Source organism: Helicoverpa armigera, chromosome 13, assembly GCF_030705265.1.
Source record: "Helicoverpa armigera isolate CAAS_96S chromosome 13, ASM3070526v1, whole genome shotgun sequence".
Classification (NCBI taxonomy): Eukaryota; Metazoa; Arthropoda; class Insecta; order Lepidoptera; family Noctuidae; genus Helicoverpa; species Helicoverpa armigera.
The window spans coordinates 1706654-1732887 of record NC_087132.1 but is presented as its reverse complement, the minus strand read 5'-3'; the positions used below and the strand labels follow the sequence as shown (position 1 = coordinate 1732887).

Here is a 26234-nt window from a genome sequence, read left to right as displayed (position 1 = left end):
GATTTAGTTTAGCGATAGGGACTAAATATATATATTATGAGTCTTTTTGGTCTCGAATAGGCGAATGTATTATTATTTTGGTTATGTTTAAGTGAGATTTATTTATATACGACCGATAGGTACTTACAGTATACTCTGAATACGAATTTTATTAAAGAGATCGATGACATTTTTTTTGAAAAAATAAATGTTTTCTCCTACAAAAAATTGTATTATTTAAAAATCCTTTCATAAAAATAGTAATTCATCACCATCTCAATTTTTCAATGCGTAGTCTTAAACTGCATGGTGTAGTAGATACAATATTACACCATATTTAATTCCGCTATGCGCTTTTATTGCATTGCTATTGTGATCGTTGACACCGATCACGTCTTTGGGTCGAAATAACTTAGCGCTCATTCAGCCTCTAAAATACAGATATTGTAAATAATTGGCGAATAATAAAAACTACACGATTCTTTATTGAAAGAAAAGCATATTATATCTTCATAGTAAAAATAGAGTTTTAAAGATCTAAGTAATCTGTTACTAACATATTAGATATTTTTTTTTGCATTCTATGGTCTTAACTCTCCAATGACTACTGCGTATGGCGAGTCCTGATTGCTTATTGCTGGTTGATGCACCGTTCTCACTAGATCCAGTTCTGCATAAAACACATGTTTTGTCGTGGTCTGGAATACAAAATGGATAAGTAATTATAAATTCTGTTATTCACAAACTTTCGACATGTTCCGAAAAGTAGATCAAAAATCTCTTGTTTCTCTTGGCAGATAATAAAGGAAAATAAAAAATAGTAGATACTCACATCTAACTGATGGAAGTTCCGACGAAGATATTTTTTTACTGCTATCGCAATCACCAGTATTATTATGCAGGCCACTATAACAGATGGTATGACGTATAACAGAACTGGGTTTTGTGTTGAGCCCTTAGACAGTTTACCAGCCTTTCTGACTTGCACTTTATTCTTATAAGGTTTTGTGGTGGTCAAAACTGAGTGCCTTTTCATATTTGAAATATTCTCTGTAACACAATCAATATGTAAAAAATTAAGTAGTTTCATTGAATATCATAACTGGGGCCAAGGGAGGATCCAGCTTCGGCGCCAGGGGGGGGTCACACAGTCGTGGTCAAGTCACAAAAAATAATATATTGCGTATTATACAGCGTATACTTCTTTTAATATTAAAAGTAGTAGTATAAATACAATAAGCGCGATCGTAGCGAGCTCGAAATTTTTACGAATGCTAATAAAGTGTTTTCATGTAGAAAATGGCCTGAGCAGAGTGAGCGCAATTTCTCGTATTAATACTACACACACGTGCCAAACAAAAGCGAGCGCGAAAATTGTTGTTCAGGTCGAGGCCAAAGGTTAAAAAAGTGTTTTAATGTGAAAAATGGTCCGAGCTGTGCGATAGCGATTTCTTGGACATAATCACAGATGCGAAATTGAAAAATGCGCGAGCGAAGCGAGCGCGAAAATTTTTATTCAGTTCGAGGACTAAAAGTAGATGAAAACGCTTTCTTGCTGTATAACAAATATACAGCACAAATACAAGAAAGCGCGAGATTTTTTTCAGGTTGAAGACTAAACGTTTGAAAAATATTGTGTACGCAGAAAAGGGCGCGTACGTTTTTTATTGCAGCAACAGTAAAACATTTTCTCTGAAAACTTCAATTGTCTTACTATTGGTAAGGGTTCATGAGATCAGGGCCGTCTCTAGCTCATGTAGCGCCTGGGTGCAATCATCACCCAAGCGCCACCTATGTATCTATTGAAAGATGTTGAGTAGTACATACATATTGATCGAAGTACCTACTTTACAAGGAAATATAACAACAACGTTCGAACGAAAGTCACTTTTTTGGTAGGTAAACACTTAAAAAAATGTTTCCAAATCATTGTAGGCTCAAACTGTTGGCAGAACAACGTAAAAGTAAAACTTTGCGCGAGCGAAGCGAGCGCGCAAATTAATTTTGGGACACAAAAAGTTCACAAGTATTAAAAGGCACTGTAAAGTAACAAGCAGTCGGAAGCGCAAACTGTTTTGTTTTTGAGGACTCCATAAATAAATTTTTGCTTTATTTGACTTATGAAGTTATCAAGGCAAGGCATATATGATATAGCGCGAGCGAAGCGAGCGCGAAATTTTTTGAGCCTACGACACAAAATCACCTGATTAAGTACATTGTAAAGCAACAAGTAGCCGCGAGCGCAGCGAGCGCGAACTTTTTTAAATTATTTGTTTGAAGACTCACAAATTAGACTGGGAATTACGTACAAATAAAAAGGATCCGTGATGAGCGAGTAACATTTGTGTACGCTGATTCGGTGCCTCAATAAAAATAATAAACAATCAGAAATACAGTACAGACATAGTCATTTACTTGCGAGCGCAGTGAGCTAGAATTTTTTCACTTAGTTGGAGGATGTTAAAAGTTAAAAATAATCAAAATGATCAATCCACCAAAGCGAAGGCGACTTTTTTGTCAGTATCATGATACAATGTGGAACTTCCTTATCGAACGGGTGTAATTTCTTCGAAATTCGCGACGCCCCTGATAACGAGGCGCCCGGGTTATTCGCACACCCTGCACCATAAGTTAAGACGGCCCTGCATGAGATACAGCATGTAATGTAGACAACCCGGATAGCGGATTCTTAGTAACAGGGACCCGTTCCCTTCTTTTGGGTACGGATAAAGAGTAAATAAAGAATAGAGAGCGAGCGTTGCGAGCACGAATTCTTCAGCAAAACTACTCTATCTGTGACTATGTAGGTATCTACCTATTCACTCGGAATAAAAATAATCTCTTAGGTCCTGAACCTGGCCCAGGGGGGGGTCATGACCTTGTGACCTACCCCCTGGATCCGCCGTTGACTGGGGCCCGATTCTCCTAATTTTACTTAAGCGACATACTATTCACGTTCGACTCGGTTCGACTGAGATTCAATCCCGACTCGATTACGATTGAAGCGTAGGTATGTGGCATTCCGCTATTTTTTCTTTGAAATAAACGTTTTTATCCTTTTCTGTCATTCAATAATGAATCATTTTGTCTGCAAATGATTTACGATTGCAAAATGATTGTACAGCAAACTACCGTATAGACCAAAATCACCAAAATAGCTGACCAATCGAATGTCATTGGAATACGACTGGTCTTATATTAGTAGCAGTATGCCCGATAAGGTTAAAACTGCTATTGCGATCATAATGCGATTCAATTTCTATTCGATTTTGACAATATTAACTTAGGAGAATCGGGCCCCCTGTACTTGCTTTATCTATGTAGTGTCGTAATCCGTCAGGGCCGGATTTAGGGCGTCGCCGGCTCTGCAACCTGCTCTCTGATTTCCCGACAGCTCTTTATCTTATTTTTAAATAAGAAGCTAGCTAGTGAATATCTGTGGCATTATAGGTACCTACCTGAAGTTACGTTTTGCAAATCCACCACAATGTAACATGAACAATTATTTTGCGAACAAAAATCTGAAAGACAATAGAATCATATAGCTTTTTAACCAAAGAAAAATCGGAAGGCACAATTTTATATGAGGTTTTAGAATCTCAGATGTTGATGTGATGTGATCTCAGGCCAGACAAGTGTGCCTGCAAGGACTATGTAGGTATGTACCTATCGTCAATGAACTGGGTGACAGGAACCTTTTTATTTTATTTTTTAACGACGTAAAAAATCATCAAATGACCCCTCCCGCTGTGGGTTAGCAGCGGTGAGGGAGTGTCAGACTCTTACTGACTAAAAGCCGTCGTGTTCCGTCGTAGGCCTTTTTATGTGCTAGGGCCGCGGTACCTCTTTCGAACAACCCGCAGCCCCGGCAGGCCTTGGCCCTGCTGGGCCCCGCTGGGGTTGCTGACATCTCTTTGAGGAGCGCGTGGAACAACGCGCGCCGCCGACACGGGTCTGTTGTCTAAAAACAGACTTGAGCGATGAGCCACCCGAACTCACCGCCCACAGACCCACGCCTACGGTGGCCGGGAGTCGTCTCGCGACACCCGGCGCCCGTGGTGTCTACCTGGTCCAGCGCGGCGGCCGGGATGAGAGGTGCGAACCCTCTGACGTTCCGCCGCCTCCTTCTCGAGCATGACTGCTTCGCAGGAGGAGGCGACGGCATCCCATTCCCTCTCTCCCCGGACCATGGCCTGAACCAGGGCCGGACGCGAGAGGTCGCCGCCGCCTAAAGCCTCGACGAGGACCCGGCGGTGCCCTTCCCACGCAGGGCACTCCTGGACTGTGTGGTCCACCGTGTCCTCGGGGCTATCCGCACAGTGGTGGGTGACAGGAACCTATCGTAGATCTAAATCGTGCTATGGTACTTTTACCTACCGGTTGCGCTGTTCACTACACTTGGCGGTTTTCCTTCAGCAATCATCTTTTTGGCACAAAGTCCTGTTAGTTCTGAACACAATTTTACATAAATTGATGAAACTGTTTCTGTGTAACCACTGATCGTAAACATTTTTTGATCACTCGTTCGGAGTTTATGTTCATATTGTTCCAATTTTGAATTATTGTGTTGTTCTAAAACACAAAATGTTAATTCATTAATTTGTGAAAAAAATGGTTCCTTAAAATACTTTATTATATTATATTTATATCCAATAGTGTCAAGCATTCAATGAGGCGCTAAAGGAATGCAAACTAAGAAACGGTCTACAGACCATTCACCACAATTCAGCTAACCTGACCAGTTAACAAATACCATAACCACATCCACATACGCACATTAGAGGAAGTGAAGCATATTTGGAATACCAGTTTGTTTTTTGAAAATAAATTGAAGGAGAAACGGGATAGCTCAATAAAAAATACATTAAATTATTGTCAAAATATTAAACTTTAATAATGAGAACAATCAAATATAAAAAATACCAGATATATTATCAAAATGCCTATTAAACTAAAAATACTCCAAAAACGTGATTTGACTTAGGGTGCAGATAATTTGGAATATAGTATTCCAAATTATATTCATTTTTTTTTCTTTGAAAATTGCTAACACTTTTTCTTAGAAACTAATAGAATTCTAATATTTTTATAGTCATTGGCTCTTTACAAAAAAAGAAACTTTTACAAATAAATAAAACCGACTCCCAAAAAAACTGAAAAGCAAAAAAAACACGGTATTCCAAATTAACAACACATCAACCTAACTTAAAATTGCATGTCAAATTTTTTATTCTAGAAATATTCACAAAGTCATAGTAATATCTTAAACTAACAAGGTCACTCCGCAATTGAAATAATTACAATAAAGATTTAGAGTATTACAGCAAATGATTACCACTTATTGCATTCTTACCGAAAAAGTTTTCAAATCAGGCGTTTCGTTCGCTGGGGGCTGGTAGCCGAAATGTCAAGATGGCGTCCTGTTTTTAATGCTGTATGGCTTTGTTTATCGTTTGACGTTATGTTTACGGCATAAAAACTCAGATGTCGTTTATATATATTTAGATAGCGAAGTATTCCAAGTTACCTGCAGTATTCCAAATATGCTGCAGTTCCCCCTTAAATCAAACCTTTGTTTTAAACTAAATAACTGTCATTTAACACCCTTGGCAGTGGATCGGGTAGTCAGAAGCCAGTAAATCTGACGCCAGTCTAACCAAGGGGTATGGGGTTGCCCGGGTAACTGGGTTGAGGAGGCAGTCGCTCCTTGTAAAACACTCAGCTGCATCCGGTTAGACTGGAAGCCGACCCCAACATAGTTGGGAAAAGGCTCGGAGGATGATGATATATACGTATATATTTATATTATGGTTATTTTAATTTAATAGTAGATGGATACAGATATTATAGGTACCTGAGTGATTCCAGGACGTCGAAGAATTTTTGAGGTCTGTGCGCACATTCGGTTGTATATTCATTATACATACAAATAAGTCCAGATAATTATTCCGGCCATAAAAAAAGGAACACTTGCTCACATGTTCAATTGGTTTATCTGCAGGACAAAATCCGAAAAAGAAAATGCTTTAGGGTACAAAAAAAATGTTTCCTCTTGCTTATATTAATAAGTATTACCTATAGATAAGATGGCATAAAAGAATCTAACCCATAAATGGGATGGAAATACAAATGGAACTAAAATATGATAAATAAGTTGGTACCATTATTTATTAAGTTTAGATTCAGATAGCGAACAAATAAAAATATAAACTTACTAGTATTGTAATCGTTAGGAGTTTTATATACTGTTACTTTCACTGCCGCACAAAGATGAAGCAACAAAACAAAATAATTTAAAATCATATTTCCCATAACTGCAAGTGTTAACGTTATAATTCAATCTGTATATAATTTGCGTATGATGGTTAATGACTAAAATACATATTTACATAAATTATTAATTTGAAAGTTTTCCTGTACCTATTTTGTATCTACGTAAAATTTCCTCATAGAACAGATTGCTAATGCTATTAAACTCTTTTGCAAAAAAAACGGGCATCTGTGTTTTTAATGACTGTAATGTATTACTACCATCGGCGTTAGCCAAGCATTCGTAAGAGCGTATTTAATTTCTAAGAAAGTGGTTAATCCTTGACTTATTCTTTATTATCTGGACTTATTCCTGGGTAGAAAGTTACTTGGCATTTTGAAAAGTATTTCATGTAATTTTCAGGAAACTGATTCTGAACTCGGATTTTGCATCGGTGCCGGTTTTTTTGCAAAGGAGTGTATAAAAAAACTGTACAGACAATATTGGTTTTATGAATGTGCTAGATTTTAAGAGCTCTGAGGCCCTATAAAACAAACGCTTATATCCTTCTCTATCTATGGTACCTGCTACTCCATGCTAATTTCATCACAGTTGGTTCAGCTGATTGCGCATGAAAGCGTCATAAACAACAAACTTACTTTCGCATTTATAATACTTAATAAGTTCAAAGACCGACAGATATTCTGGAGTTATTATCGTTATAGGTAAGCAGTTGCACCCACCGTAGCAGAATGCCCGACATGGTTAAAACTGCTATTGCGATCATATTGCGATTCGATTTAATTTTCTATTCAATTTTGACATTATTAACTTAGGAGAATCGGGCCCCTGCAAAAATCTAAATTGCAAAAGTTGTGCCATTCCCATGTTTGGTACGACAAGCAATATAGTCACAAAAGGTATCGACTGGAATATTATGCATATCAATGATCAAATGCGTTATTAAAACCATTTCCATTGCTTGAGGAAAGACTAATTGGTTTGCTACAAGCATCCAACATACCTATATTTTAGCTTATTAATTAAATAAGTGTCGACATCCGTTTGAATTATAGTTATAAGAATGGGATTTAAAGGAAATGCAGTTAATAAAAACTATAAATTATAATAAAATACTTTATTTACGAGGTCTACCGGCGACTTTTTTACTTCCCGCTGCTTGTTTATTTTTGCCGCCAAATGATAAAGGTTGTTCTGAAAAGGAAACAGGAAAAATTTGTTAAAATAAACCCTTTCTGGGAAGATTGCTAAAATTACCGTTTATGGGACTGTTGGCAACACCGCTGACAGAATGTACCGGCCGCAATGACGCAAGCATTGTACTTATTATGCCTACTATTTTCTAAATGATCAATGTATTTCACAATGTATTTAGGTTTACACGATTTATATTGGCGATCTGCCTCTTTGGTGTAATAATGGCGTCCACGGCCGTCGGCCGATTTCGGACACGGCGGCTGTTCACATTTAAGGAGATCAGCCAGCTGCGCAGGACATATTATAGTGCACGAGCATTTACGCAGACACAGGCGCACTCCCTATTCCTTCACTCTCATAACCCGATGGGACGGCAATCCGACACCACCGGAAAGAGATCCGGCGCACGACCGACATTTACGTGCTCTCAATAGAACATATCTCTATAGCAGCCCGTAGTCTGGAAGTTGGTGATTGATTCACCCGTGCATCGGAGAGCACGTAAATGTCAGTTCTGCGCCTGATCTCTCCCCGGAGAGTGAAGGAACAGTGAGTGCACCTGTGTCCAAGCAAACGCACACACACTATTATATCCTCTGCGCAGCTGGCTGATCTCTCTACATAAGAAGAGCCGCCATAGCTGACAATCGGCTAGGACTTTATTGTGTAGATCAACAATATGGAAAATAGAAAGTATTTCAACTTGCCAGGTGGTGCGATCTTGAGTGATATATCATAGGTTTTACTCTTAGGTCTTTTAGCTGCAGGCTCCAACTTCTCAGGTGTTTCCGTAGGAGTTACTGTCTCTTGAGTGGCTGCCCAGCCGTCCTAGAAATTGATTACATGATATTGTTAAAGTTATTCATTATAAGGGGCGTTAATTTACCAAAAAGTAAAACCGACTTCCATTATACACATAAGTCTGACAAGTACTATGCTCGAAAGAGCATCAAAACGGTCCTCCGAAACGTGAGATAAATAATATAAATATACATACATACAGGTCAAATACAAATCCTAATTTTTTTTAAGTCGGTTAAAAATACCCAAACAAAAAATGTCGGGTCTATTCTAATTTTATGAATTTGCATAACTTTTGTGTTGCGATACTTTTATTGGTCCCAAATCCCTTTGAGTTTTTCACGTAGTGCAATACGACACCGTATACTCGTGTCAACATGTAAGCAGACTATTAATTTTTGTTTTTTATTTTTATATGTAGATCATAAGTTTTGTAATGTTGCCTGACGCAAAGTATTAAAAAGTAGTAAATAAACAAAGTAAGTAAGGAAGTATATAAATAAATAAGCAGAAACTTCGTTTCTTACCTCTGGGTCTTCAATCTCGGGTGCGATGGGCAGGAAGGATAGCATATGTTCGTCTTCGCCCTCTTCATCAGAACTGCAGAATGCGGCGACCGGCTCGCAAGTCGTTACGTCCACCTGTTTCAAATGGTACCCCTGACTCTAAATAATTTAGTTTTTTCATTACGAAAGGGGTCATAGGCTGTCATTTGAGCATGTTTGGTAGTTGTTACGGATGTCAGCGACAGACTTACTAGTCTGACAACCCATCTTCTTAGGGGTGTCGGGGTGTAACTAGGTTGTCGCGCCAACACAGTCGAAAGAGAAAAAGCTGGGCGCTTGATATTTGTAAATGGTATATTATGTAATGTCGTAAGGTAAACCTCGAAATACTCAAACGTTAACATTGGCTCAACAATGTTATATGTAATGGAGATAGAATGTAAAAAACGCTTGAGATCTTTAAAATTTTGTGGGGCTTCAGAAATATCAGTATCAGTATTTGTAGTAGACTGTTAGTTTTCTTAGTATTGTATCCTACATTTGATGTATCATACATACCTCAACTTCTTCATCATCATGACTCTCCCCGGTCTGGTCTACCGACCTGTCTTCATCTTCCACATCGAACTCACTCTCTCGTTCCTCATACTCCACGTTTTCATCCAACTCCTTGAAATCAGGGGCGAAGGCCGACCAGTTCTCCACTTGGTTCTGAGCCCATATTGATACAACTCCTGTTAATTTAAAGGTGTTTTAATTTGAGCCTTAAAGTCATGGTTGTAAAGTGTGTTTTCGCAATGGTATATGAGAATATGATAGATTTTAAAATTAAGTATAATAATAATGTGGGGTCACAGTCAATCGGATCGCTATTGTATACTGTGGCCATATTGATTCTACATCAGCAAATGAAGTGTTTTAATTTGAGACTTATATTATGGTAATAGTGTGTTTTACAAATGGTTGCTGTAAATGCAACAAGTTTGATACTAGACCCTAAACATACAAATTGACAACTGTGCACCTATAAATGGGTACATTATTTCGATTTGAAAAGGTTACCATACTCGATAAAAAGAAGCTCACAATCTACAGCAAATAGATTCTTATGAATTAACAATCACAAATAATACGAAGGGAAGGCCTTTGGCTCAGGAGCCAGGATCACAGGTGATATCAGTATCATTTTTAAAGATCAATATTTACTTTAAATTAATGTTCTCACACATTACCTGCACTAATACTAGCAATGATAGGCCTGATGGGATGCCAGACGACGTCCAACAGCAGTTCTCCCTTGGTCCCGTGCAGTATCTTTACGAGGTTCCCGATGGATTTCTCCCAGATGTACAGAGCATGTTGCCGAGCTGACCCAGCACAGATGTACTCCCCGTCGCCGGAGAAACAGCATTTCTTCCATGTTGTTCTGGGAATATGTGGTGAATAAAGAATACCGGAAAAATTGGCGTAGGTAATATACCTATTTTCTTGCTGATACTTTTTTGATATGCAATTATTTGGCTATGATATAACAATTAAAACATCATCAATTCAAGCTTGTTGGTAAACTATGTGACATCAACATCAAGATTCTGAATAGAATCTGTAGATAGAATTCGATGTATCCAGAAAAAAAAAACACAATAAAAAGTTTGTATTAAAATATAATAATCAACATAGATAGAAAGCTACAAGGGTATTTATTTAGGCTGTGTTATTTGGGTGTTTAGGGTGTCCCGCGAAATATCGCGATTAATCACTAAAAAGCATAGTAAACTAACTTACTTATTGACAAGATCCTGTAATTTCTGTATAGGTTCAGGTTCGCCGTTTACTCCACATTTGAGAACTGTGTTAGTGTCATACACTCGTATGACTCGATCCGACGTGTTTACGAGAAAACAGCTGGAAATAAATACATGAAACTGAGTACAATAAACTTTGACTCACTAATACAGTCCAGGAACAAACTGTAAATTTGTACAAATTCATCTCTTTTATGGCAGAAGTACAAAACATTATTACAAAACTAGTGACCCGCCCCGGCTTCGCACGGGACAATAGTATTTCCCCACTATTTAATGTATGTTATTATACATATAAACATTCCTCTTTAATCACTCTATCAATTGAAAAAAACCGCACCTAAATCCGTTGCGTAGTTTTGAAGATTTAAGCGTACAAAGGGACATAGGGACAGAAAAAGCGACTTTGTTTTATACTATGTAGTGATAAATAATAGTTAGTATTGACATATTATGTTCACTTACTCTCCTCTTCTTGCAAATTCTATACTTTTGATACTAGTAGTACTGGACGTGCCAACAGTTATTTTGAAACTAGCCTTAATTGCTAAGCTTTGCGTGTCTAATATTAATATCTTTCCTTTTGCATTTCCTGTGTAAACATGGTCTCCTCTTCGATCAAATGATGCTATTACATTTATGTCACCCTGAAATTCAAGAAAAACATTTTATTTCAAATAGGCAGTTTGTAATGTTTGAGTTGTTCTAAATAAATTGGTTATCTAATAATGAATTCATTATTGAAATCTGTCTGGTAGTTCCTGAGATTGGCACATTCAAGTAAACAAACAGATTCTTCTGCTTTATAATGTAGGTATAGTTATCGGCACGGATATTGAGCCATGACCTTCACCTTAGAAGCGATTTATTGGTTTATTGCCTTATGTGTACAGTGCGCAAAGCGATCCCCACTCTTCCGCCGAGAGCTCAATATCTGTGCCGGTAACTATAGGTATAGAAATTATGTTTTTTAGCCTACATGAATATTTTATACTTTTTTGTATTTTTTTTGTATGTCTAACTTACATCGTCATCAATAGGTAATATTTTATGTTCTCCATCCGTATCTACCAGCAACGCAGCATGTCTCATAGGACACACTAGGAATCTCTTGTCATTTCTTGGGTCAAATTGTACCCTTAGTATTGGAGTGGGAAACCTGTACCGTTGTTCACACTCTCCAGAGAGAACATCCCATATACATACATTGTGGTCTGTTGATGCTGAAAGGAGCTGAAAAGGAATAAGGTATTATTACAGTTGATAAATAAAATAGCATTAAAAAGTTTTTCACATCTTGCTACCATTAAGATCTTGAAAATTAATTAAATTAGTAGCTTCCATCAGGCCTTACATGAGTAAAATTTTAAATATAATTTCAAATTCGAAATTTTGTTAGTTACAACAAGTATCTTACATTCTGATGTTACACTAACATAAACAAGAAACAGAAAACAAATAAGATTTAGTTTTACTTAATTATAAAAAAAATAAACTAATTAAAGAAGCATACCTTTTTACAGTTTCTCGACCAGCTAAGACTACAAACAGGATAGACATGAGCAGATATTGATTTAGCTATCCCCCTCGTAAGGAAGTCCCATATGAATATCCTGCCATCATTGCAGCCCACGGCTAAAAGAGTTCCTCTTCTGTTGAAGGCGCATGTAGCTGCCAGTGATATTGAGTCTAGCGTACCGTCGAATTCCTGAGCAGGAGCAAATAGGTTTTAGTTGTGAATTGAGGTTGGTTTATTTTTAATAGGAAGTTGGGTTAAAAACTACGTTGATACTTTTGTTGAATCAGAGAGAGAAAGATAAACTAGAAATACATGTGCATAAGAGCTGTGTTTATAGAAATGCTTCTCTCTGTTTACTTCAATATAAGATTGTTGGAAAGTCAAAGCTAAGTAGTATACAAACTAATTCAATTTTATCTTTTAAATGTATAATTATCTATAAAGAAAAAGAAGTACTTGCCTCAGGATAGTTTTGACCAAATGATTCTGAAAGGGAGACACAGAATTTGTTTAGAAAACATTGTAAACAATAACAAGATCGAGAAACGTCTGGTAAAAGTGCCGCAAATGAATTTACATTAACTCACCCAGTAATTCCAAATTCATGATTGAATAATTATACTTAGTTTATACTCCTTTAAATAGATTACTTAATAATACAGTTAGATACTACAAAATACAATTTAATTTAAAAATAAAACTTTTTAGCGTTACCAAACCAACGCAACCCGAATGATTTCAGTTACGTTCCGGGTTCACAAATAATGTACAATTTTCGGCACTCTTTTCTCCTATTGAAAATGTTCGCATTCCCTCAGTACTTCTATTTCTTCATGCTAAACTGCGACGTGTTAAGCCCTGAAGCGCCGGTTTCCCTGCCAGCCAAGTGCCATCCGTCACTTGTGTTCTTAATGTCACTGTCAGTTTAGTTGACGATTTATCTGACAGTCAGTTTCAAACGGGGGAAATTATTTTAATTCAGTACTTTTTTGGATTATAATAATTATATTGTGCATGAAACAAATTTTAATTAATGTTATTTAATGCAACATCACAATTGAAATCTTTCATAAAGTTATTAAGTGCGTATCCATCGATAAAACGACACGAAAGCCGTTATCAAAGCATTGTGTTATTATGCAGTTTATTATTATTTACAGCAAAAGGTTACAAAATTCGGCCGTACACAATGGCTATGGACACAGACAGTGATAACAGTTGGCGAGGTGTTCCTTTAACGGAGTTATATGGCTCACAATCGCCGTGGGGAGCTCCGGAATTCCCGCTAGTTTCGCCGTCATACAACCATGCAGTTTTGTATCATGTGCCTAGTAGTGGATGTGTTGCGGCTGATAGGCCTCCAAAGCCGCAGATCGGACAGGACAAATGGGATTCTGAGCATGTGAGGATGCCCTTCTCGAGCCACAGTTTATATCCTGTGGAAAATGTGAGTATGGATTGCATTTGTAAATCATTGGAAGTGAATTAAGTATAGGCTTGTTATGTGCTTATCACAAGACGTTCAGTGGGTTATCTTAGAGGCGGATTTATGACAAGTATATTCTTTATTTACTTGATTGGAATTTTATGTTAATTTTCATGCAAAGAAGCGAGACATTATTTGTTTTCTTTTCTTTAATAGAAATAGCAACAAATATAAATTATAAGCAATCTTTTATCCATTTATTATTGATTTCCAGGAGAATGGTGAGACACGATTGAAGAAGCGTTGGGAAATAATAGAGAATGCTCTATCTAAGCCAATAAGGAACAGTCAGGACCTTGCCAATGCTATACTGAGCTATAACACTAAGTTCAGGAATAGTTGGAAGTTCAGAGGCTTGCATAAGCTCTTTAATGAGGTAAGGTTTAATATTTATTTCAGAATTGATGGCCATTTGTAATGATTAAATACTTTTAAAGATTCTAGATAATTGATGATAAGTTCCTGACCAATGCCAAGGAGTCTTTGCTTTAGACTTAATTTTATGACAATCTTTCTAAGGACCTCCATCTAATCTTCAATCTAGCTAATGGGGGTCATTAAAAAATAAAATTACTATGCATCATTTGTATTAAACTGAATTCCTTTTGTTATTGTTTTAGTATGTGGAAGAAGAAGAAGCGCAGTATTTCTTTGATGTAACTCTGCCAGAAATTGCTAAACTTGCTTTAGCTCTACCTAAACTAGTTCAAGCACCTATACCATTGTTGAAGTAAGTTCACCTTTTTGTTGTATAATGAATTATTAAGTTTATTGTTCATTAACTGCTTTAAAACTTAAATCAAACTCATCATTATTGTATTACTTTTTGCTACCTACAAGAACTTTTGGATTCGGGTAGTGACAACTATGCTTGTCACTGAAAAGTAAAAAAATACACCTTCATAAAATAATAAAAAGCTACAATAAAACTGTTAGGTGCATCAATGATGTATAAATGATTATAATATCCTGTTTAACTTCGCATGTGCAATTGCAGGAAAATGTACTCCATTTTATTTATCTACATGCTATCATTACAGGATATGCTACATGCATGCTCAATGCAGTAGCAGTAACTTAAAAATACCTTGATTAAAATACATATAACATAAACATATTCTATTAATTGTTTTTATTGATTCCTGATCTTTATTGTGTATCATATATTGCAGGCAACACAAGAACCGTTCGGTATCTCTGTCACAGCAACAGATAGCGAGTCTTCTGGCCAATGCGTTCTTTTGCACGTTTCCCAGAAGAAATTCGACTAAGAAAACGTCAGAATATGCCTCATATCCTTTCATTAATTTTAACACGTAAGTACATATTTTTGTATTTGTATTTTATGGACTGCCTGAAGTGATATTATAAATACAGTCTGAGTTACTGCCACCAAGAATATCTTAAATCAAGTTTCTGTTTTTGTGGTAATGATTGTATATGAATTGAAATGTATGTGCAATTCTACACCAAGGAAAATAACTTGACCTTATCATACAATTATTCAATTGTCATTGTAATGTATTTCTTCACAGATACAGATTTTACGAGATTACAGATTCAGACTCGAACATGGAGAAACTGAAATGTATCTGCCATTACTTCAGGAGGGTGGTAACTAAAGGTGACATTCTTTTAAATATTTTTACATAAAACTTTATCAGGCAGGGAAATTATAAAATGTCAAAATTCGAAACTAAGTGGTAACAATGAGGTACCTACCATGGGGGTAAAACCAGGAATAATCCTCTTAGAAACATTTTTCTCCAGTTCTGATTCATTTTAATGTTAAGGTGAATGCTTTGAGTGATATGGCAAAGAAATTGAATTTCCCTCTCCCAGTCGAAGCATTCACTTTAAGACAGGGTTGATATCCTCCAAATTGAACCTTAGTGTAATTAGAGCTCACGTAAACTTGTTTCAAAACTGAAAGACAACTTATTTGCCAACTGGCTTATTCGACTGGATAGTGACACTAGTAATTTTGCAATCGGTCAAAAAACTAGTTTTTCTTAACCCTTGTGGGTACAAGTAGTGTGTGGTTGCAGTACAGTACCTGTCGGGACGATGACGTTCACGCGCCGCTCGGTGCGGGAGCTGCCCGTCTGGCACACCAGCGACCGCCTGCTGGGGTCCTTGCCTCTACATGTAGACCCCAAGCATACCATTGAGGATGCCGAGTCTTTGATACAAGTGGATTTTGCTAATAAGTGAGTTGAAGTTTCCTCAAATAGTACTTAGTTTTTATTTAATTTGTAATTTTCTTTTTTCTTAAAAAAAAATTACTGTGAAAATTAATAGTAAACAGCTGATGGTAACAACGGCGACGGTTATGATGTTAGTGAACAAGTGCTTTAATATCAGTAAAGCTAGCTACGAGACATGCCCCAATACCTATTTGTTCCCTATTCACCTTTCACATAAAAACAGTAAATTTCGTTGAAACAATATTATTTCAAAGGTATTTATTCAAACATTATTAACGTAGGTATCTAGGCGGTGGCGTCCTAGGTCACGGATGTGTACAAGAGGAGATCCGCTTCGTCATATGTCCTGAGCTGATGATATCTATGCTGTTCACTGAAGTTCTCAGGCCCAATGAAGCTCTTATGATGATTGGTATGTCGCCTTTTTGTAATGTTACTGTTAGTTTTGAATTTGTATTAGGGTTTCAGTACATTTTGTCAATTACATTTTCTTGGATATGTAATATTAATTTTACAGTCTTGGAAGTATTTACTGCTACAGTGTCTTTCTTAAAAGAGTGATAAACAGTCGCATGTTTTTTGAGGGTAGGGGATTTATTCCTTACCAGAAAAAGTGAAACAAAAAAGTTGCCATTTAGTTCTCATCGCAGATGGTTTCGACTGAATAAGACTTCCGCTTCCTGCACCATGCGATGTGAAGTCGGGGACAAGTAGCTCTGCTTGTTCGATGTTGGCCACTGTGACTTCACGATAGTCAAATGTATGAACGAAACTTTACTGCGCGTGCACAAGTCAGTACATTGATGACGATGAACTATATAAACACTTTCTCCACCAGGTTGCGAGCGCTACAGCCGCTACACAGGCTACGGACACACGTTCCAGTTCGCGGGCGACGCCACTGACGTGACTCCGCGCGACTCGTCCGCGCGGCGCCGCTGTGCCGTGCTCGCCATAGACGCCGTGCCTTACGCTGCGAGGCTGCATGAGTTCCGCAGGGATGCGGTCACTAGGGAGCTTAATAAGGTTCGTTATGTACCCGGTAGAGATAGAATAGAGGGATAGTGGGAGTAAATAAGGGAGTACATAAGGCGGCACATAGAGGTGGTAGTACATCAGGGGACACAAAGCGGGAGTATATAGGGAGGGAGGTAGTATATAAGGGAATACATAAGTGAGTATCGAGAGAAGGGCAGCATAGGAGAATACATAAGGACTACATATAGAGCGACTACATAGGGTTAGCATCTACATAACGGAAGTATACATAAAGGAATATCTATATTAATATTATAAAGAGGAAAACTTTGTTTGTTTGTTTGGTTGTAATGGATAAACTCAAAAACTACTGGACCGATTTTAAATATTCTTTCACCATTACAAAGCTGTGTTATCTGCGAGTAACATAGGCTATATTTTATCCCGGTAAGGGCAGTAGCTCCCACGGGATTCGGGTGAAACCGCGGGAAAACGGCTAGTATGGTATATGGTAATTAGAATGGGAAATTACATATAGGACACGAATCGAGTAATGTCCTTAAACAAACACCTAATTTTTTTCTTGGCATGTAAACTATATTAAAAACTGCTCCTACCACTGCTATTTTCCCACCACGCAAACATAGACTGGGAGAAAACTCTTAAGGCTTTAAGTCCGCCATTGTACTGTTTGTGCAAAAAGTATTATAAATAAATAAATAAAATAAATGGCGACTTTTCACCAACAGGCATGGGTAGGCTTCTCATTCGACACGGACCCCACTTCAGAGGGCCTCCAATACCCCGGCGTGGCGACGGGGAACTGGGGCTGCGGGGCCTTCGGCGGCACCCCGCACCTCAAGAGCCTGCTGCAGCTCATGGCGTGTGCTCAGGCGAGGAGGCCTATGGCGTACTTCACGTTCGGAGATACGCAGTTACGAGATGATATCGTGAATGTCTATAATTTGTTAGCGAGGTTCAATGTTACTGTTGGTGAGTGTTCTTATTTACTAATCTAGTTTAGAGTCTACTCTAGTTGTTAAAACTAGAGAGAGAGTCATCGTTGTATAAAACCTTTTTAAGAATGTGGAACAATTTTTTTTAACGTAATGTTCTAATAATATAATTAAACCTGTTTTATCAGTAGACACTTTTTGTATAGACAAGTCATCCATGTTCATTTAATAGGCTCCAGTATTTTTTCTGATTCTATGGATCCAGTAGAAAATAAAAAATGAAATATTATTTTGACGTCACATGTTAGTGTTGGCCATCGCTGAAAACCAGCGCCGCGACTCTGTCTCGCATAGGGTCGCTGCATATGCTGAGCGGGGGCCATTTCGCGTGATTGTGACGCATATTTTCCTGTTTCCATTCTCTTTTTTTTCGTTCTCATTCCTGTTTTGTTTTGTTTTATTTTTGTGAGCGTTTTATATATATTCGTTTTTGTTTGTGCATCACGAACGCGAATAAACGTTTTGATTTGATTTGATTTGATTTTCCTATAATTCAGGTCAGCTATACAAGTACATAGTGAAGTTCGCCCAAGAGAAGAATGTTCTGACGTCTCTGCATCAGTACTTGGAGCACGTCGTTAAGGATGCGAAGGAACCCTCGCCGCGTGTCAACAATGATGTTATGGAGACAGTAAGTTATAAATATCTTTATAGACTTTTAAGAACTGAATAGAAATGTCAGTCATATTCTGTAATCTTTTACAGTTAATTTAATGATATTGGTGTGGGATCTAGGTCAGTTGAATGGGAGTATTCTGAATGGAATCACCTTGTTGTTTAATTAATTGTGAGAGCCAAGAACTTTATGAGTTATGAAGAGTTATTGTGCAATCTCTTGTATGAATTTTCAGGGATATTTTTTGATTTATTATAGTAATCTTTAGATCTAATTTCAGATTTATAAATAAAAAACTTAATTTTTTTGTATCGAAATCATTGTCAGCCGTTATTGAACTGCTTTTGGCAGAACATTATTTTTAAAATATGAAGTACCTACCTATACCACCATTTTATGATTAGATGGATTATGCCTAGTCTTTTTATTTATTAGACCATCCTCTATTTCAGAGCATATCAGAGTCCGCACCGGTAACATCAACGGCTTTAGAAAGCGAGCTCTCGAATAACTCCCCCGACCTATTCTCACAAGACGAGATGGACCAATCCTTGATAGAAGTCACCATGCACTCGGAACAGACAGCCAAACAGACAGACATACAAACATTACCTGACACAAACAAACAAATGCCAGACGCAAAGAAAGAAGTGGCAGAGACAAAGAAAATTGAACCTAATCCCCAGCCCAGAAAGTCGTTATTCGATGCAATGTCAGAAATGGAAAATGGTGATTTAAAGAAGGTCCAAGGTAATGTTAGAAGGAATTCATTGTTAAGTGATAGTAACTCTTCAATGGATCATCAAACTTCTGAGCCACTTTCGGAAAAGAAAAAGAAGACTAAGAAAATCACGGATTTTTTCAGTAAGAAATAATTTTACTTTTTTTCTTTTGTAGTAATCCAAATTGTAAGTTGTAACGCGATAGTGGTAATGCTATGGTATTTTCACAGTGTAATGTGTAGTTTTATTCCTATTTTTATTTATTTATGAACTAACCAGATGACAAAATATAGGCACTAATATTTTACGTGTTCACTATTTCATGTAATTTGCATTTACATATTTATTTATGTTAATATCGGTAAAACCAATGTTACCCGTTTTTGCAGGACATTAAGGGTTCCGTAGACTTTATGTAATATATCTTTCTAGGTACACTTTTAATATGTATTTTTATGTAGTTGTATAGATATGTGTAATTCTGTAAATGTGTATAGATATGTGTTAAATTGTTATTGAAATTCTAGAATTTTGCATAATTTAGTAAAAAATAATCCTAATGCAACTCACATTGAGTCAAAACTTAGTTGGCAACTTAACTTACCAAGTATTGTAATCGATACTTGATACATCACTATTATTTAGACATGTGCCTAATTGCAGCTTTAGTTTAAAACTCTAGTGATTTTTGAAAAAACGATTTTTTTTAATGATGTCATAATATTAATTTTTGTATAGTAGCAAAGTTATTTACTTATACTGTAACAACACTACACAATATACGCAACCGATTGTATTATTATTTATTACATATTTATATTTAAAAATATTCTGAGCGTTATGAACTATATCAATGTATTTTTTCTAAAACATTGTACCTGATATTTTCACTGTTAATGTCTTAGGAAAACGATAAATAAAACACGTACCATAATATAATTAAAATTATTTATTATCCTTCATCATATTTCTAGCATACTAAACGTAATAAGTGTATAATAATAAATAATTGAATAGTAATTTAGTTTTAAAATATTTCAGCAATATACATATTAATAACTCGATAATAGGTTTAAAAGTTCATTAACTAAATTAGACATGCAAAGTAGGCGAATTATTATTGTATTAGTTCCATAATAACGTGTATCTAAGAACATATTCCACAATTTGCTAATAGTCTGTCTGTTAACTCTACACTAATAATAAAGTTCATAAATATAAAAATTAAAAATGAACGATTAACTAGCGACGTTTCAAAAGTGATCATAACACTCTTTATTTATTTATTTTTTTTACAAATCTTTGGCGAACTATAACAATATATGAGAATAAACATTTCAATGGCTAGCTATCAAACGCACTGGAGTTTATACTCTGTTCACAGTGTTGGGAACATAAGGTTACATCACTAATATTAAACGTGATAAGATGCAGCCCGCCCAGTCGCAGTCACCAAATAATAACTCCAACCTATTCACTGAATATTATATAAAAGTTAAATAGTCGACGACTTTAACAAGCCTATTAAAACTTTCATTAAATTGAACGTGTTTATTTGAGTGTACGTACAACTGGGCAGACTGGTCCAATGATCGCATTAAACGACAATCATTAAACAATATTTGTCTAACGTATTAAGTTAACTAAATTGTTATAATACAACAAGTTGGGGCTGAGTGTTAGCGATGCCACGAGGCTGCTTCGCGGCAGCCGCTGTACAAACGTTACATATCGCGAACATCCGGTGTTGTCGATAATTAGCCTACTATCGATAGATAGCCTGAAACTCTATCGACCTCGATAGATCAGTTGACAGCTGACAGATATCTCTAAGCCTTATTCTATATGTATATTCGAGACAGTTATATAAAGTAAACCATCGTTGCGCTGCGAGAGAGAGATAGAGACACAATATCGATATCGCCTTCTCTGTCTTCAAGCGGAACAACGATGTTTTATTATCTTAAATTTTGTGCTCAGTAACCCTTGTGTTTTCAACTAGTCTACCGACGTCAATAGTAAATGTCTTAATACTAATAATAAAATTAATTCGAGTTAGTTTAATAAAATGATATAATTTATGGTATGAATATTGTACAAATTGGTAACGCGGTACGACTTAAGGACAGCAACATAAAGCCCAGAGTCTAGTGTCGTATAGAATACATAGTGTAGGTTGATTGGACGATCATTACAAGCGTATATCACAGGCACCGTGTGGTGTCCCTTCGTAAGCTATATATATATTTAAACAGACGGACGGCGTCTCCAGGATCATTCGGGGAAATATAAACACATATTCTGGAGGCATTCTCATATATTTTTGTTGAAGTGGCTGAAACAAGACTACTTTAATTTATACATAAGATTTAGATGGTCTTTTACATAGCGTTAGGTATATTTTTATTTAATGGCATATAATTTATTCTTCACATAATATTATACAGTTTATGAATGTACAATGGTGGATGGCATCGACTTTTTAATCGATGGTTAATTAATATATGATCATCAACAGCTTAAGACCTTAATCGTAGTTTACAAGTGTCAGGTCCCGAACAATCCTGAACACAAACCGTGCATGTTTACTCTTAAACTATTCCAATATAAGTTATCCAGAACAATGTGAGGGACATAGTTTACGAGTATTTAATTGGTTCACCATTTTTATACATTTTGGGCTTTTATCAGGCGACTGCAACTAGTGGAAAGTATTTGAGAAGTTAACACTATACAATGAGAATTTGGCTAAAACCTATCTTAAACTCGATATTTACGTAGGCTGTATTTAATCTACAGTTAATGGTTGATTCAGTCCAGTCGCCTGTATAATTCACCCTTACACTTTAGTAGCGTGTAACCATTCTAAAAAACGGTTAATGATTATGATTTCCACTTAGCATTAACACAGCGACACCCTGTCACCCGCCCGGGCGGTCCCGGGGCAAAAGGCTAGTAAGCTCCTAAAGATATGACGTCATATGTATGTACAAATCGAGTTACTGTCCAACTAATATGCACACGTTCCACCGCGAGCCGCCGGCGTCTGCCAAGAGGACTTTCTAGAACAACTAGTTTGCACTAAGCAGTGTTACGATGGCAGTTCAGTTCAATAGTCTACACTACAGTATGCGTTCAGAAGTCACATCTAGCAGGCTCCAGGGCTCGAGGTGGACTCAATAATTGAGAAACAAACCTGTGACGTCTGGCCAGAGTCGATAACCACTAATATATCCAGTAGGTAGAAGCGAAACTATTCAGAGAGTCGTATCGGTTACATATAGTGAGATGTTTACGGACGGCGCGATATAGTCCCATGCTGACTGTACTCCACTCGGACGTACAGTCAACATACTACTTACTATCTTTAGCAGAACTATGAGAGTTATATCTTCTCTACCTATATCATACTCCTTTAACTTGTCCTAAGGTAACTTTTTAAACCTCTAACTTAACCAAACGGTTATACCATTCATAACTCGTGCTCTACCTTTCTATACCGATAAAATTATCTCAATTAACCTTAACTAATCTAAAGGTAATGGATGCTGCGTAACAGTATTCTGGATAACTTATCAAAAAATTAAAATTAGTAGTATATTTTCATCTCATATAACATAGTAGGTTTATGTGAAAATATTGATCTAATGAAGTTAGTTAGGAAGTTAGACATAGTAAGTAATAGTGACTGCTCTATGGAACAACTGGTTCTATTACACCTCAGGAACGTAACAGTAACGGATAGACGCTCTAAGTACACAAATAAGATACGTGACAATACGTAAATAAGTACGAACGTGTGCTTGAAGCTAAACTATGCTAAGCGATAGAAAAAATAAATAACAGAAAGGAGATATGACTAGATCGTTTGTTTCATTACTAGAACCTACTATTCATAAAAGCACTATGCGCCTCTCTCCATATTTTATTATATAAATAGATATAATATGATTAATAATTCCCAATTCTAAGGTTTGTTTTTTTTTTCTGATTAAAATATTGGCATTCATCTTATGTACTAACTAGCGCCGGACGGTGGCCGGCAGTCTGTTGTGCACTGGCGAGTGACGTCACTCCCGCACCGTCCGACGGACTAACTAACTATATCGCCTTACAACGAGCCGCCTTCGATTCGCATACCGCATACCAACGATTCTAACGTCCTTGAGTGCATCGATCATGTTCACGTCTGCGCGAGCGACGTATTGGAGTATGCGAACGATTTATAAATATTTTATAAAATGTCAGGAGTTAATAGTTTTAGAAATTCGATTTCGTAATACTAAGAATGTAGTGTTTGATGTGTCGCGAGTGTGGTCGTGACGAGTGAGAGGATACGCGAGAGCTGCCGAACGGAACGCAAGCGGACAGCGATGAGATGACTCGGTACGTGCGTACCACAGAGTATAAAATGCGACAGACTAGTGGACCCGAGAGCGATGCGGGCACTGCGCCACTCTACGGCAGGCAGTCGGCAACATCTGCCTACGTGACAAATTATTTAGATACATTTAAATAATTGCAAAGCATACCCTGTATCCTAGAATCACTTTTATGGGCGATTGTTTTATACATTCTGAGAGGACTCATTAATCTATTACAAATGTTCGCGTTTCCGCAATATATTTTTAGGGAATTTTTAATTTTAATCAGTATAAAGATATAAGTACACAATATTATTAATCGTCCCGGGCGGTGCCCGGGCGTATTACGCCTACATTACCCACGAGGTGATATTATCGATAATCGATTTACTAAGTATACGTGTTCCGGTTTGGCATCGATTTGTGTAACCTGTAACCTAAGTCGGTCGCGACAACCTCACGCGGCCGCCGGCCGGCGAGCAGCCGCGACCGCGCACTACAACTAGACCCGACGCACGCGCGCGTTGAGGTCGGCTCGCAGTCGGTTTACGAAACGAGACCACGTCGACGAATTATCTACAACGGTAACATAAGAAACATTCATATTTAAGAAACAAATAAATACTTAATGCATTAAATAAAAACGATGCTAAAACAATTTCAAAAAGCGTAACAACGTATTGCACAATGGTGAGACAAGATTTAAGAGAAAAGAACTAGAGACACTTAAAACGATAGACTTGCATTTTTTTTACGAATATCGCCTTAACACACTGCTTACTTGTAAATCATAAACGCCTAAAACTAGAATACTATATCAATATAATATAATTATTTGTGTAAATATAAAATTCTATGTGTTGCGGTGAGTGTAATATTTGACTAGAGGCGGGCGCTGTGCACGCACACTGCGCGACTCGCCGCGCGCACACAATATATCTAAGGTATCTCAGTATTATTTTATATTTATATTGGTACTTTTCTTGATTATGAATCTATTTTTTTCAGTAGAAATTACACTAGTTTTGTATTCTGGTAGTTCGCGCACCACTCACTGTTGACTCCCCGGACGCATTTAGTCACAGTCATTGTATTTAACACCTTAACACGAATAGTTTTTATATATGTATAATGTACAGACACACACACGAATGCTTGAAATAAAGTAGGGGAAGCGCGCTCCTGGAGAATTGACATCGCGACTTCGCGAGCAGCCGCCGCCTGACACGCGACCTCCGCCTTGCCGACAATTGTACTATCTACAGGGCTTAGCCATTTAATAACATCTGGGTACGACGGCGCGTACGAACAATCTGTAGCTTGGCGAGCGAATATTGTCATGTTGAAAAGACATTTTCTGAAATTTCCTGCGGTATGTACAAAAATAAATAGTGATTTTTTCTTTTTAGGAAATCTCTGAAAGTGTCTCTTTTCATGATTAATTGGTTTAGATAACTGGCACTCGCTTACTATGATAGTTGTAGAACAATGTATAGAAAAGTAATGTCCTGTTGATAACAGTGTAGTGCAAGCCAGCAGGCTGGAATGTAACGCGATGGAGATCAGACTCGACGGGCGGGAGTCGCGCGGCACGCGGGCGGCGCGGGAGCGGTACACACATATGCAATACAGAGACGAACGGCCTGTACAGTCCATTATGTTGATATTATATTTTTTATATCACAGCCCATATTGGAATTTACAACACATAATAACACGATCTTTCGAAACGAAGGCCTAAGTATTCGGTCTTATGTTGGAAGTGCACTTTCATTTGTACACAGCGTTAAATACAAACATTTAATTTTGTCAACAACATCGTCACTAACATGTAGGTTTGTGAGTGCTGGCCGTACCATGAACAGACCGACGCGTCTACAACGCGATACTGAATATATTACATGGTCCTACTTACAAGTTATATTTTTACAAATCGCCGTTGAACAGACGGAGTACGTAGTCGTCTCGTGGGGAGCCTTCGTGTACAATGTGCTCTTTCTATATTACAATTTGTGATTGCCCGCCGATTGCGTCGAAACGAATGTCGTGTGGTACGAGCCAGCGACATAGCTTACAGACACACACACATTAAAATGTAACAAAATATAGGACATTATATAAATACTCCAATAGTGATGCATGCGAGCACTTATATGATGCGATCAGTTCGGCGGTGGGAGACAACAGTGCCGCGCGGACTGCGCGAGCGCATGCATCGCCGAGGCGCTGCAACTCCTTGCAATATACAATCATTAAAATACATTTTTTTTCTTACATTTTCAACTTACTTAATAAATTCAGTTTGGCTTAGTTCAAGCAAATAACTAGTATAATAAATTTATGTTAAAAGTTTCAGTTAAACGTTAAGTACTTAGAAGTAGAAGTATGATTACGAATGACAAAATTTTTATAACGTGTCATTTTTTATAATAATAATAATAATTTAATCAAAGTTAATAAATTGTATATATAATAATATAATAGAGTAATTTAATGATTAATCGATAATGATAAGAATGAAGCATTCCTACGCGCTGATTTAATAAATTACTTTTAACTAATTTAGTATACTCGCCGAGTGGGCTTGCATAATTCTTTAGGTAAGTATGTAGGTAATGATATTTGCTATACAATAAATGTGTAGTAAATTCCATAGAATTGTTGATAATTCGCGAACAGGCGCGCCTCTGGCCTGCCGTACGACCCGGCCGCCACCTGCAACAAACATTCACGTTACTGTAGCTGAACACCAAAACTCAGACCCATC

The 26234-nt window shown here is 37.1% G+C and overlaps 4 protein-coding genes across 11 annotated transcripts in view; 1 reads left to right on the top strand and 3 right to left on the bottom strand.

Moving 5' to 3' along the window:
* Window positions 1–444: 444 nt before the first annotated feature.
* LOC110384407 (uncharacterized) lies at window positions 445–7221 on the bottom strand. Of its 3 annotated transcripts, XM_064037525.1 has the most exons (7): window positions 6195–7221; window positions 5834–5974; window positions 5333–5537; window positions 4357–4551; window positions 3438–3500; window positions 812–1029; window positions 445–677 (listed from the first exon to the last, which is right to left on the bottom strand). In XM_064037525.1, exons 4-7 carry the CDS (start codon window positions 4487–4489, stop codon window positions 561–563), a joined length of 531 nt encoding a protein of 176 aa, XP_063893595.1. In that variant the 5' UTR covers window positions 4490–4551; window positions 5333–5537; window positions 5834–5974; window positions 6195–7221; the 3' UTR covers window positions 445–560. The 3 variants fall into 3 exon arrangements, with proteins under 3 accessions (XP_063893595.1, XP_049696588.2, XP_049696589.2); XM_049840631.2 differs by lacking the exon at window positions 5333–5537; XM_049840632.2 differs by lacking the exons at window positions 3438–3500; window positions 5333–5537.
* Window positions 7222–7352: 131 nt separating this feature from the next.
* On the bottom strand, window positions 7353–12842 carry LOC110384432 (retinoblastoma-binding protein 5 homolog). The gene is made up of 11 exons (XM_021345714.3): window positions 12666–12842; window positions 12539–12564; window positions 12073–12267; window positions 11586–11792; window positions 11025–11206; window positions 10540–10659; window positions 9987–10180; window positions 9313–9488; window positions 8776–8889; window positions 8155–8275; window positions 7353–7444 (listed from the first exon to the last, which is right to left on the bottom strand). The coding sequence occupies exons 1-11, from the start codon at window positions 12682–12684 to the stop codon at window positions 7368–7370; spliced, it is 1431 nt and encodes a 476-aa protein (XP_021201389.1). The 5' UTR covers window positions 12685–12842; the 3' UTR covers window positions 7353–7367.
* A 161-nt stretch (window positions 12843–13003) lies between these two features.
* On the top strand, window positions 13004–20042 carry LOC110384430 (poly(ADP-ribose) glycohydrolase). The gene is made up of 12 exons (XM_064037430.1): window positions 13004–13160; window positions 13239–13525; window positions 13779–13940; window positions 14185–14294; window positions 14737–14880; window positions 15100–15188; window positions 15618–15774; window positions 16053–16183; window positions 16610–16797; window positions 17499–17742; window positions 18263–18396; window positions 18834–20042. Exons 1-12 carry the CDS (start codon window positions 13112–13114, stop codon window positions 19254–19256), a joined length of 2118 nt encoding a protein of 705 aa, XP_063893500.1. The 5' UTR covers window positions 13004–13111; the 3' UTR covers window positions 19257–20042.
* Bru3 (bruno 3) overlaps window positions 20035–26234 on the bottom strand; it is a 559287-nt gene continuing 553087 nt past the window's right edge. For all 6 annotated transcript variants that reach the window (XM_049840303.2, XM_049840304.2, XM_049840305.2 and 3 more), the window contains one exon: window positions 20035–26182. The gene's annotated coding sequence lies outside the window, so the exon portion shown is untranslated. The remainder of the gene's footprint in view (window positions 26183–26234) is intronic.